General features: G+C 41.5%; 1 protein-coding gene across 2 annotated transcripts in view; it reads left to right on the top strand.

Annotated features, from left to right (window-relative positions):
- The first annotated feature begins 817 nt into the window (after nt 1-817).
- Nucleotides 818-13,189, top strand: part of LOC118278623 (RNA-binding protein Musashi homolog 2) — a 140,571-nt gene continuing 128,199 nt past the window's right edge. For both annotated transcript variants that reach the window (XM_035597920.2, XM_035597919.2), the window contains exon 1: nt 818-959. In XM_035597920.2, coding sequence (XP_035453813.1) covers nt 892-959 — 68 coding nt within the window. In that variant the 5' untranslated portion in view covers nt 818-891. The remainder of the gene's footprint in view (nt 960-13,189) is intronic.

Below are 13,189 nucleotides of genomic sequence, written 5' to 3'. Positions count from 1 at the left end.
CCCAACAATCCTTAAATTCTTAACCCCCAAAAAGCCGGCAACGCACTTGGAACGCCTCTGGTGTTTAGGGTGTCCATGGGCGGCGCTGATCGCTTACCATCAGGTAACATGTCTGTTCGTTTGCCCCTATTCCATAAAAAATACTTACTTAGGACGTGTATGCAATTGTATTCTTCACACTAAAACTCTCGAATTAGTTTAAAAATACTTTTTTTAAGAGAATCCAAGAGACAAAGTACGGAGTTGATGCAAAAAATTTGATTGTTCTCCATATAAAGTAGTTTTTGTCCTAGCTGTGTGTACTCGCTTCTTGTTTTGGTTCCATCGCAGCCGTTTGGCCGTGACTCGTACGCGCGTGATTCTTCCATCGCCTCATGTAATACAAGCTGGCCGCGCGGCTCTGTCCGTGAGTACCCTCGACCTTGCGGCGGGCGCTGCACTCCTCACAGCTGATCCGCAGCACCCTACGGCCGAGGCACGTCCATATTTCATAAGCTGCGAGCAGAGACTCGTGGAGGTCACTGATGAATAAACAGTGGGCTGCTGCCTGCCTGCCTGGCGGCGCTCCGCGTCCGGCGCGAAGCCCTACCGCGGAGGGGCTGCGAGCCCGACCGAGCTGCTAATACGCATCGACGCAATATCCTTTGTAAGACATGCTGCGTCCCGCTCGGCCACGGCGCGCGCGACAGGGACGGGGCGCTACGGTTGACACGAAGAAGCCTAGCTTAGCGTTCCGGGCGTGACGTCACGGGGGCGCGGGGTACCGCGGCGCGGCGGGCGGGGGGCGCGGGGTGGCGCGGGGTGGCGCGGCGCAGCGCCGGCAGTGTACGGCCGGCCGCTACATCGCGCGGACGGGTGCACGATGCGCGCGCGGTGAAACAAACAATCGCGATGCTGTTCGAGAGTCCCAACGCGAAACTGTACCCGGCGTTCAACATCCCGCCGCCCGTGAGGCTCAGGTGAGCAGTGTGTGCCGGCGTCGCATGTAGTGCCAGTGTCAGTGTTCTTAGTTCTGCCGAAGCCATAAAAAATGCGTATAAAGTGTTGTTATGTCGGCGGGCGCGCCGCAGCCGCGACAGTGCGTCTGTCCAGTAACGCTCCAGCGCCCGACGAATGAAACGTCGATACGCCGCGCTCTTATTGTTTCTCACAGCGACCATTATCGTGTTCCGAGTGATGTTGTTGTGCCCGTGTCCACAGCGCACCTGCTGAACTATGGCGCACGAACATGTCCGCTGGCGCCCGCTTCCAGCGCGAGATCCATTGCATCGGAAGCTCCGTCGCTTCTACTATAAATAGTATTCAATTCCGTTCAATTGCCGACTGATCGAGACAATCGATTCGAGTCGCGGCCGAGGTTGGTTCCAATCGAGAATCGTTCCTGATCGCTTTGTCTCCACTGAGAGCCTGGAGCCTGGAGACGGAACTGTTGCTTCAGCTCGCCTTGTGTGGAGGAGTTTCTGTCAACAAATCGATCGATGTCTGGTGTAGTGTGGCTGGACGTGTGCCGGCTGGTTCTGGGAACGTGTCGCGTCGTCGCCGTGTCGGTCACGTCGCGGCGCTGTAAACACGGCGGCTTCCTGTTGCGCCGGCCGCATAGCTCAGCTATACACTATACAGGGCTTCACTCACTCGAGCTAGAACAAATCGTTAGTCCACTGCGGTGGGGCAATGCTTCGTGCGGCCTGACTATAATTTGTGTTGCCCGTCAGTTTTGCTCGGCGAAGTTAATCCGACAGTAAGTAGTAGTTTCGGGCTCTTTACGGGCCATTTGGCAACGTGATGCCATGTTTGGCACTGAAACGAAGCGTTTAGGGAGTTGTTAACTTTGCTACAAGATCAACTGTGCACCAATGAAGGAAACACTAGTAATTGCCCTTGTACACGGCATGTAATCCACAGTTTGTGTCAAATAGTCTGCATGACAACACTCCGGTCCTGTGTGGACAGCTCGGAGTGTTTACCGCGACATTCAAGGGGTCGTTTACCCATGCAGACTGTATCTGGTGTAGCGATCAGGCTCCGAGCCACAATACTAACTACGTAACTACGGTTGGTCCCTCCTCCCTCGTCCTCTACAACCCAATTCCCTCATTTGGCCAAACAAAGCCCTCTGAACCACTTTTTTATTGTTTCGTTTTGTGAACAATCGTTTGTTCGTTTTGTTGTGGCCCTCCTGCCTCTCTCCTCTACTCGTAACTACACACAGGACGATGCATAGCGCCCTCTCTCGGGAGAATATCTTCGAAACGTTTGCTATTTACGTTTGTTGTATCTTTGAAACTTCCGTTTACTAGAAACCACTTACGCCAGCATTACAATCGCCAATGTATGACCGATGTGGATCTCTCTCAGGATAAAAATAGATTTTAAGAGCACTTCACTAGAGAACAAGTCTTTTAAACTGACGGAAGAAAATCTAATTGAGTTTTCACAACTGTCGAGTACAGTTTGGAAATAGACAACTTCTTGTTTGTTAAACATAATTTAACCGCATCTTTGATGCACTTCAAAAGACCTATTAGTGAAAATCAAAAGTATTTATTTCAAATACACCAAGAAGGCACTTTTGAACGTCAAAGCAAATATTATAACAACATTAAAAATGTCAGCCTGTCGGTCAGTCCTCTAGTTACTCTATTTGCTCGTTCCAAAGTGTAGATTCCTATGGAGAAGAACGAGCAAGAAACTCCATAGGTTACTGTTTTCCAATCAGGTTCACAATACAATACTTGGTTGGTTGGTTCAACCACGTCTGTTGGAGGAGACTGACTTCCCGAATCGAATTGGGTAGTATCCTCGGTCCAAAATAAATTACAATGAAATATCCAAAAACAATCACACTCTCATTCATACATTTGATGAACTACTTAATTTTCCATTTTTTCTTGCTTAATTTCTAGAAATAAGTCTGCTACTTGACGTCAAAATCTGACGACGTCATAATAGAGTATTTCACACAAAGTTCATAGAAAATATCGTTTTTGACGTTTCGAAAAAAGTATTGAATTTGACTAGTAGGAAACTAGCGTATTGGAATGATGTCGTGTGAGTGTGTGTGTGTCGATAATTGAGTTGCGTTTGATTGTGAATCACTTTAACGCCAAATGTTAACAAATGAGGTTCCCTTTGTGCGACATAATCCGACACTCGGAACATGTATCCTCGACTTGTTACGGAAAGCGCCACAAAAGGCCAAATTACCTTATTTTTGAATACGGTCACGATTCCTATTATACGCCGGTTATTACGACAGCGTGTTTTTCTATCAAAAATTGACGAAAACTGTATTTAAAAGGAAATGTACTACAGTTTCGTTGTGAGTTTCAAGCTAAGTGCTTATAATTGCGGCACGTTTACGATAATTGTATTGCAATCCGTTATTTTTAAATTGGAAATACTTCTCACGGCGAGTAAAACGACATGTTACTAATAACTTACTATTTTCTACTAAAAAGACATGAAAAATCTTTCGGTTTGTCGAAAATTTCTCAGTAGTAGCACGGAGTCTGGAATTGTGCCCAGTATATGGCAATAGGCTCACTCCCTATTACATGGGACTTATAACACAAATGGTGAAAAGTGGGTGTACATTGTACAGTGGCTTTACGTGCCGTAATGTGCACCTCTGCTTACCCCTTCAGGGATAAAAAGCGTGACGATACATAGAAAATTCTTATTGGGAAATCAACTACAAAAAACGAAAAATATCAAATGACAGTTACAAGGCCTTTTACCCTAAAACATTGGTGTCACGAAAAAAAAACACATTACAGTATTATTTCCCGTTAAATACGTTGACACGGACATCTGATTTATTGCAAAGACAATTTTATATAATTCCTATAAACATATACATAAAATATATGTAAAGTATCATATCGACGGTTAAAAGGAAATAGGGTATAAGCGACATTTTGGTCAAAAATGAGTTTATTATGCTATTCTACGTAAAATTTCTCATGGCTCTACGATGACATTTTTGGCGTTTATACCCTAGCAAAAAAAAAAAAAAAAATCCTAGTATTCTTTCGACGACCGACGAGTTTAAACGACTTTCCTGAACATTTCATTTTTTGTCGCTTATACCACCCTAAAGTCAAAGTCAAAATTATTTATTTCAATTAGACCAGGAAGGCACTTTTGAACGTCAAAGCAAATATAATAATAATAATAACGTCTGTCTGTCGGTCAGTCCTCCAGTGAAGCTATTTGCTCGTTCCGAAGTGTAGATTCCTATGGAGAAGAACGAGCAAGAAACTCCATAGGTTACTCTTTTCCAATCAGATTCACAATACAATTCTTGGTTACATTGTTTTGATTGCTTCAACTATGTGAGAATTATTTCCTTTTAAACGTCGTTATGTAAATACTATCTAGCTAGACACTTTGTACCGCGCACTGGACAACTAGCTAAATTAATTCGACCGATATATGCGATGCGATTGCTATTGATGGTAAATCATTGGAAACTGACACGTGTTTAACATACATACATACAAACATACATACAGGTAATACTAGCCATTTGTATATAATGTATTTATGTTCAGAAGTAGCAGGAGTAAGAAACAGTATTTATTTTCAAGTACCAGGATAACAGAAATTAGCAGTAGGTCTTCTACTAACGTAGTAATTTCTACGTGAATCAGGATAAGTACTAAATAACCTATTACATATTTCTATGTCAACTTTCATTAAAATATTTGTGACTAGCGACCTGCTAGCTTCGCATGGGTGCAATGGTGATATATTATGCATGTATTATACATATAAACCTTCCTCTTGAATCACTCTATCTATTAAAAAAAACCGTATCAAAATCCGTTGCGTAGTTTTAAAGATTTAAGCATACAAAGGGACATAGGGACAGATATAGCGACTTTGTTTTATACTATGTAGTGATAATTGTACGTAACAGAATATATTTATGTCAGTGTATCCGCGAGCGAGGTACCAGGAGCGCATAACATCCAGGATGTGTGCCGCAAACATCAGTTTCATTAGAAAATACATTACGAGAGCATTAAGGTTCTACGTTTTAAACAAATGGTGTAGCAAGCATTAAACATCGCGTGCCTACCGCGATACACTCAATGTTGCCGGATTCATAAAATGAAATAATATTATAAACGAGAAAGTTTGTCAACATAACAACGATTGTTTATTAAACACTGACATGCTAAATAGCTGAACAGGTTTTGATGAAACTTGATTTACTAATACAGATTGATTTTAAAAGAATTTAGCGAAAATCACTACACAGTATAAAACAAAGTCGCTTTCTCTGTCCCTATGTCCCTTTGTATGCTTAAATCTTTAAAACTACGCAACGGATTTTGATGCGGTTTTTTTAATACATGCATAATATATCACCATTGCACCCATGCGAAGCTGGGGCGGGTCGCTAGTGGTACTGTAATTACTTAGTGTATTTACATAGAAACAAGATCCAATTTTCATTGAAAACTAGAATCCATTAATCAATGGGCAGATTGTGAAGAAAAATAATAAAAAAAAATCTCACAATAATGACTACCGCAAACTTCCGCAGATACCAGGCGATCATAGACGCCAAGAATGTTATGCTTCATCTACGCGTACAATAGAGAAAAGTGTTAAATAAAGCCGAGGGTTTCATAAACAATAGGAGTTGCTCGTCCAATGGGCAATTGTTGTAGAAATGTGGAGGACCGCGCGGCTGACATCAGCGCGTGGAAGCCGAGCGCTTGTTATTGCAAACATCGTAATTATTGAGATTCACAAACGACGTGAGAATTATTAGGAAAATAAACAAACACTGTTATTGAAATAATTCTTTATTAATACGATGCTGCGACGGAGCGAGCCACTGCTGAGAAAGAATGCTTTAATCACAGGCTTTATTTCATAGCATCGATGAATGAATGGTATTAGGTCCACCTTCCACCAAAATCATGTCTTATAGGCATAATAACGGGGTATAAAAATTAAAAATCTATTTAGTCCGTCAGTTAGGTAATGGAAAAATATTAGACACGTATTTTTTTATTTTGTCATATAAGATAACAATACTTAGATGAAACGAATAAGTTTAGGAGTGGGAGCAAATACGTCATTTCTACGTATATAACGTACCTAGAAGTGACGTCACGCGATATTTGAAATCGATATATCTTCGAAAGTATTTGTTTCCGCAAAATAATACGTGTCTAATGTTTTAAAATAATCTACAAGACGGACATTAAAATAAAAAATAGTCAGCCCTTTTGCTGTATTCAGATACATTTAATGTTTACTTAAACTATTCCTTAGTAACGATGACCTCACCCAAATTTAAAAGAACCTCTAAGCTTATTTTTTCACCACTGACACCTAACAGTAGAAATAAGGGGTTAGTTTAGGTGCTACATCACTTTAAGTAGCTTCTAGTTAAGTGTCAGTTTAGGAGTGAAAACGGACACAAATTAAATAGTTAGACATAATCTACCCCGATAAATAAAGTATTAAAACCATAATCCAGTATTACTAAGTAAAATCCAAAGCCTTTCTTACACAAAGTACCAGGACAACAGAAGTTAACAGGCAGTTAGCAGCGATCCCTCAGTATTCAATTATGCAAACTGGAGCTAATACCCCGCGCCCACTATTCCTTATAATTTGATTTGATCATAATTTCGCTTGACGACTGGCTGTGGCTCTACGTACTCATGTGTTCCTGGTACCTGCAATGTAAACAATTATGGTGTCATCTGACTTTTCTTAGAAATTCAACATTATTTTCTGTGCGAGCGACAAGTAGACAGAAGGTTCCATATAAATGAAATGATGTACTTTTAACCGATTTAAAAAAAGGAGTATCTCAGTTTGATCTCTATGTATGTTTGTAAAGTATTGTTCCGTACGGGAATCGAACCCGCGGCAGTTGGTCGTCCAGCCACACAACGTGGAGGCATAAAATACGAATAAACATACGTTACATACACCAAAATGTCATTTTTGTTCAATATTTGTCTGTCTGTCTCGCTTGTTCTAGCTTATCTCTGAAATGGCTAGACCGATTTTGACGAGACTTTTACTGGGAGGTAGCTAATACTAAGGAGCAACTTAGGCTACTTTTTACTTTAGAAAACATATTTTATTCCGTAGGTTACAAACGCGAGTAAAACCGCACGCATCAGCCAGTCCGTCATATAAGCCAATAACATAATAGCCAAGTGACTAGGAGCTCATAAAATGTAAGCGTACACCCAGTGACTCCCGGGCGGCAGGCGACGGGCCGGCGACGATTCCTTACTCGTAAAATCGGAACGGTTCCCGGCACCGTTTACGACTGCGTTTATGTTTATTTACGCGGTATCAATATTGGGGGCGGGGGTGGGGGGTGGTCCCAGCGCTGGGACCTTGTCGCGGCTACTGAGGAGCTACGGACTGCTCAGTGGGCGTAAAAGAATATAAATCGCGTACAAATCTGTTCTATCTATATATTGTGTGGGAGAGCCATGCTTCGGCACTGCTGGGCCGGCTCGACCGGAGTGATACCACGGCCGAGCAGTACACCGACGTGGAACAACGCTTGCGTTGTGTGAGTGAGGTTACTGGAGGCCCAATTACCTCATGAATATCAATTCCCCAACAACCCTTAAATTCGTAACCTCTAAAATGCCGGCAACGCACTTGTAACGTCTCTGGTGTTTCAAGTGTCCATGGGCGGCGGCGATTGCTTACCATCAGGTGATCCGTCTGCTCGTTTACCAGCTTCACTACATAGTATAAAACAAAGTCGCTTTTTCTGTCCCTATGTCCCTTTGTATGCGAGGTTTCGTAGTTTATCCACTACCTACTAGTAGGTTTACACCAATTAATGTTTACTATAAGGCTCGCTTCAGTAAACACCGGCGTATGTACTATGTATATATAAAACAATTTGTAAAACAAAATACGCATCGTATGTTGTCATAGTGTTGTTTACGGCAAGCTAACACGTGCTCGCGGCATACTGTCATACTATATGTGTGTACATATAGTGTAGATATAGTGTAGAGATGTGTAGAGAGCGCCCAATCAATACAATCTGTGTAATTGTATCGCGCATCCAAATAGTACACTGCACAGGTGCATTGCAGAATGTCAACTTTACACAGACATTGGTTTGTTATTTGTAATCCCTTATACTGGTAACGCTTTTGTAATTCCTCTGGTGTTGTGGGTGTAACGGTGTCCATTTTCTTTACAATCCATGCTCCTCTATATTGTAGTAGATTCTTAATATTTTTTTTTTAAATCGTTGCCCTACTTTAGTATTTTCTCCTGTGTCGTGGGTGCATACAATACACATTACACCCAGACCCAAAACAAAAATTTGTGGATCACACAATAAGTTGCTCCGTGCGGGAATTGAACCCGCTATACGTTGCGTGGCATCCGATTACCCTGCCTCCTGTGGTATATGAATATGAAGTCTTAAATCGTGCCCGGTATAAGGCAATAGGCTCACCCCCTGTTATATGAAACAGCTGATAATAGTACTTCTGTTATCAATCTGTGCTATTGGCTGCAGGTGTGCACACACACACACACACACACGTGGCGTAGTTTACAACCAGCTCCGAATTAAATACACGCACACATGTTATCATAATACATTCATACATCTGATGGTATACAGAAACTACAGAGCGCCACCTACTACGCTCCTTACATACTTCTTTAGCTTCCATCACATTCATACATCTGATGGTATACAGAAACTACAGAGCGCCACCTACTACGCTCCTTACATACTTCTTTAGCTTCCATCACATTCATACATCTGATGGTATTCAGAAACTACAGAGCGCCACCTACTACGCTCCTTACATACTTCTTTAGCTTCCATCACATTCATACATCTGATGGTATACAGAAACTACAGAGCGCCACCTACTACGCTCCTTACATACTTCTTTAGCTTCCATCACATTCATACATCTGATGGTATACAGAAACTACAGAGCGCCACCTACTACGCTCCTTGCATACTTCTTTAGCTTCCACCAATTTTATATCAAAACTAGCTACTTCCGCGCGGTTTCACCCGCTCTGCTCGGCTCCTACTGGTCATAGCGTGATGTTTTATAGCCTATATAGCCTTCCTCGATAAATGCACTATCCAACACAAAAATAATTATTCAATTCGGACCAGTAGCTCCGGAGATTAGCGCGTTCAAACAAACAAACAAACTCTTCAGCTTTATAATATTAGTAAGTATACATAGATTAAACTCATAAAATCTATCAATAAATGCAATTATGATTTATGCGCGCCGCTTGGCGTTTAACATAAACAACATTACAAGTCGCAATGACAATAATTCACAGACCAAGTACCAGGGTACCATAACCAGATGGAGTATAAATACTACAGTTTCGTGTAAACCGACTGTCGAGTGCCAATGCGGCGTCCGTCAGAACATCTGCCTGCTCCTTCGCAGCCGTAATTAATGGACGCGCTAAAATTATGCAGCATTTTGGCAAAATAATATGTTTGGATCATTATAACTGATGGCTCCAATAGATAACACGTCAGATCTAATCAAAGTTATTAATTATTTGCGTTCTACTGCAGTGGAAGCTAAACGCTTCTTGACTGGACAATCTCCTACACTACATGAGCTCCTGGTACTGACGATACCAGCGTACGTGTGTCACTGGACAGTGAACCTCGCTACCATTAGTTGACTGGACAATCTTTACACTACATGAGCTGCTGTTTACAATAATGTCTGTCTGCGATAATCTCTAAAACTGCTGAATGATTTTTTGTATGATTTTTACTAGTGGATAGAGTGATTCTTGGCAAAAAATTAAGTGGGAGAGTCATGCTTCAGCACGAATGGGTCGGCTCGACCGGAGTGATACCACGGCCGAGCAGAAAACCAGGCAGAAACTACCAAAGCGTTGTGTTTCGTTGTATAAGTGAAGTTACTGGAGCCCCAATTCCCCAATCCCCGATTCACCAACAACCCTTAAGTTCCTAACCCCCAAAAGGCCTGCAACGCACTTGTAACGCCTCTAGTGTTTCAAGTGTCCATGGGCGGCGGCGATTACTTACCATCAAGTGATTCGTCTGCTCGTTTACCGGCTTATAACATGTGTATAAAATGCATCAGTTTTCGAGGCACTGTAGACGGAAAATTTAGTGTTAAATAAAGTATGTATGACACATTTAAGGTCATAAAAAAGTTTAAATTGTCAATGCGTCACTTGCATTAAAACTTATTAAAACCCCGCGCACGCAGAATCGAAGATTTCGTCGGAAGGTCTTGTATTTCGCATAATGTACTTATTTCCCCGATACACGGCCATTGTCCTGCCACAAAGGAAAACAAAATGATATTTTTTGTTAAAACCGCGCTTCATTTTGTAAGATATTGTAACAACGCACAAAGCGACGCTGTGTCGATACAATACTGGGACATTATTCATAACTTGAGGCTGGAAGTCATCGGAGACTGCGCGTCCATCGTCTACCAAACATTTAATATATACCTACATACATACATAACCTCACGCCTGTCTCCTATAGGGGTAGGCAGAGACAATGGAACGCCAATTGCTACGAATCTTACACACCTCTTTCGCTTCATCAACAGTCATCAGTCTTTCCATGCATGCTCGTCGGTTAAGGTTACTTTTAATTTGGCCCTTCTTTAATATATCGCCAATCTGGTCGCTATAATTTATGCAATTTAAAAATATAATTCACTAGCTTGTTTTCAAGGCTTCGTCCGTGTTCTCGGGATAAATAGTAGCATATTTGTTTCTGAGCCGTCTCGACCGGAGTGATACCACGGCCTCACTGAAAGCCGACGTGAAACAACGCTTGCGATGGGTGAATGCGGTTTCCGGATGCCTAATGACCTCCCTTCCCAATCTTTCTTATCCCCAATATCCAAACAACCATTAAATTCCTAACCCCCAAAAGGCAACGCACTTGTAACACCTCTGGTGTCCATGGGCGACGGCGTTTGCTTACCATCAGGTGACCCATCTGCTCGTTTACCGGCTTATACCATAAAAAAAACCATTACAAATGTTTAAAAATTCGCGAAATCGTTTATGTTAAAACCGGTCGAGTAGCGTCCGTACTCCGTAGCGTCGGATACACAAAAAATATAAACCTCATTGGGTTTCGTCCGCAACGCGCGAGACACTGTATGGGACAAAAAATATTCGCACTAATTTAGTTCTATTCTTATAAACTGATACACTATCACCACGCTGCTTTATATATAGAGCGAGAGAGACACATATAGAGAAACTGTATCTTCTGTCTTCTTTCTTTTTAACCAACTGACTGACTGGACGGTGGCTAGGCAACTGGCTGTCCTACAACGGGTAGTAGGTTCTTCCCGCGCGAAGCAACTCTTTGTGATCCACAAATTGTTGTTTCGGGTCTGAGTGTCATGTGTATGTGAACTTGTATGTTTGTAAACGCACACACGACACAGGAGACAAGCCTAGTGTGGGGAAATATATTTAAAAAACAACAAAAAAGAATAGAGTGAGCGAGACACCCCATGAGAAACTGTATCATCTGTCTTCTTTCTTTTTTACTGACTTGAAAAATAGGTAGGTTCTCAGTTTTACCTATGTATGTATGTATGTATGTATGTCCAACATTATCTCACGATTAGCTAAACCGATTTCGGTAACGTTTTCATAAACGTGTTTGTTACACTTAGGAGCAGGTTTTTAGATATTGGCTAACTGACTTTATTATTAACCGAGGTTCAAAAAAGTCAGATCTTTTAAATATAATTTAAACTACATTGATTCTTTAAAATGAAAAGGTTTTATAAGATTTGTTGGAGATCGCAGTATAAAAGGTTCAGGTTTATCAGAGAGCGCTGCTGCCACGGTGTCTGTCTAATGTGTAGTCTGTTATTCGGCTTATAATACCCGCTGTACGAGTAGCGCTAGATGTACAAAGTTACCAATATTTGAAAATTATACAAATATGATTTACTTTCAAACCGATTTAGTTTTAGTGTATCCAATATTTTATGCAGAGGTAGGCAGGAGTGAAGGAATGTGATATTTTAAATGTCAGAGAAGCAAGCATAGTGTTCATTCCTTCTCTGTGTGAGAAGAGGCCTTTGATCAGCAGTGGTCACTTATAGGCTGTTGATGATGATGATTTAAACCATATAGATGATCTTCTTATTGCCAAAATCAATCTCTCTCTCAATCGAAGAATCTGATCATAAAGAAATGATCTCTGCCTACCCCCAAACCTCGCTATTAATCAAAAACCGACCAAGTGTAACAAAAAACCTCAATGCAATTCTGCACCAAAGTACTAGGCGCGCAGAAACGCGAGCAGGTCGAACGTAATCACAACAATATTACTAGAGCAACGGCAACGCGGCGACGGTTTAGAAAGTCCAATTCAATATCGATTTCGCGAATTGGTTTTGATGTAAAAAAACAAGTAAAACAAAACGCCGGTCAAGCACGAAACGAGAGCAATTTATAGACGCATTGTGTTTTATATTCAGGTTACTTTCCTAGCAACCATCGCGGTTACATTGGAAGTAGGTAATCGGCAGAGAACACGCTATTTGACACGTGTCTCTTGAATACATTGAAACCATCCAATGACTTCTCTCGCCTTGGGCGAGGCAAGAGCGAGTGTCAGACTCTTACTGACTAAATACAACCCTGAAACTACCGGTCCGATTTGAATAATTCTTTTTGTTTTGAATATTTCGTTTATCGAGGAAGGCAAAAAGGTATAAAAAAAATTACGCTACGACTAAATTAGGAGCCGAGCAGTGAGTGAAAAAATGTGTAGTAAATACGAAAGTAACTGATGTTTCTGTCTATTCTTTACTACTAAACAACTGTACCGATTTGGATAAAATTGTGCATATTAGATAGTCCATTTATTGAGGAAGGTTATAGGCTATATAACATCAAGCTACGCACAATAGGAGTCGAGCAGAGCAAGTGAAACCGCGCGGAAGTAACAAGTTAATTTCATAAACTAGGTAGTGTTTCATCGCCGAGGTACTAGGAGTTCATATTGTAAAGGCGATAGAAAGTGGAGTCCATTGTGGTGGCCACTTTAATTACCGGCAGAAACTCTATTAAAGGCTGAATAACTTGTGTAGTCTCGAGACTCGTTTGTGGAACAATCGGCGATTCTTTCATTTTCATTGAATAC

This window comes from Spodoptera frugiperda, chromosome 24 (genome assembly GCF_023101765.2).
Source record: "Spodoptera frugiperda isolate SF20-4 chromosome 24, AGI-APGP_CSIRO_Sfru_2.0, whole genome shotgun sequence".
Taxonomy (NCBI): domain Eukaryota; kingdom Metazoa; phylum Arthropoda; class Insecta; order Lepidoptera; family Noctuidae; genus Spodoptera; species Spodoptera frugiperda.
Note: the sequence above shows the minus strand (reverse complement) of the source record. Positions and strands in the feature narration are given on the sequence as shown.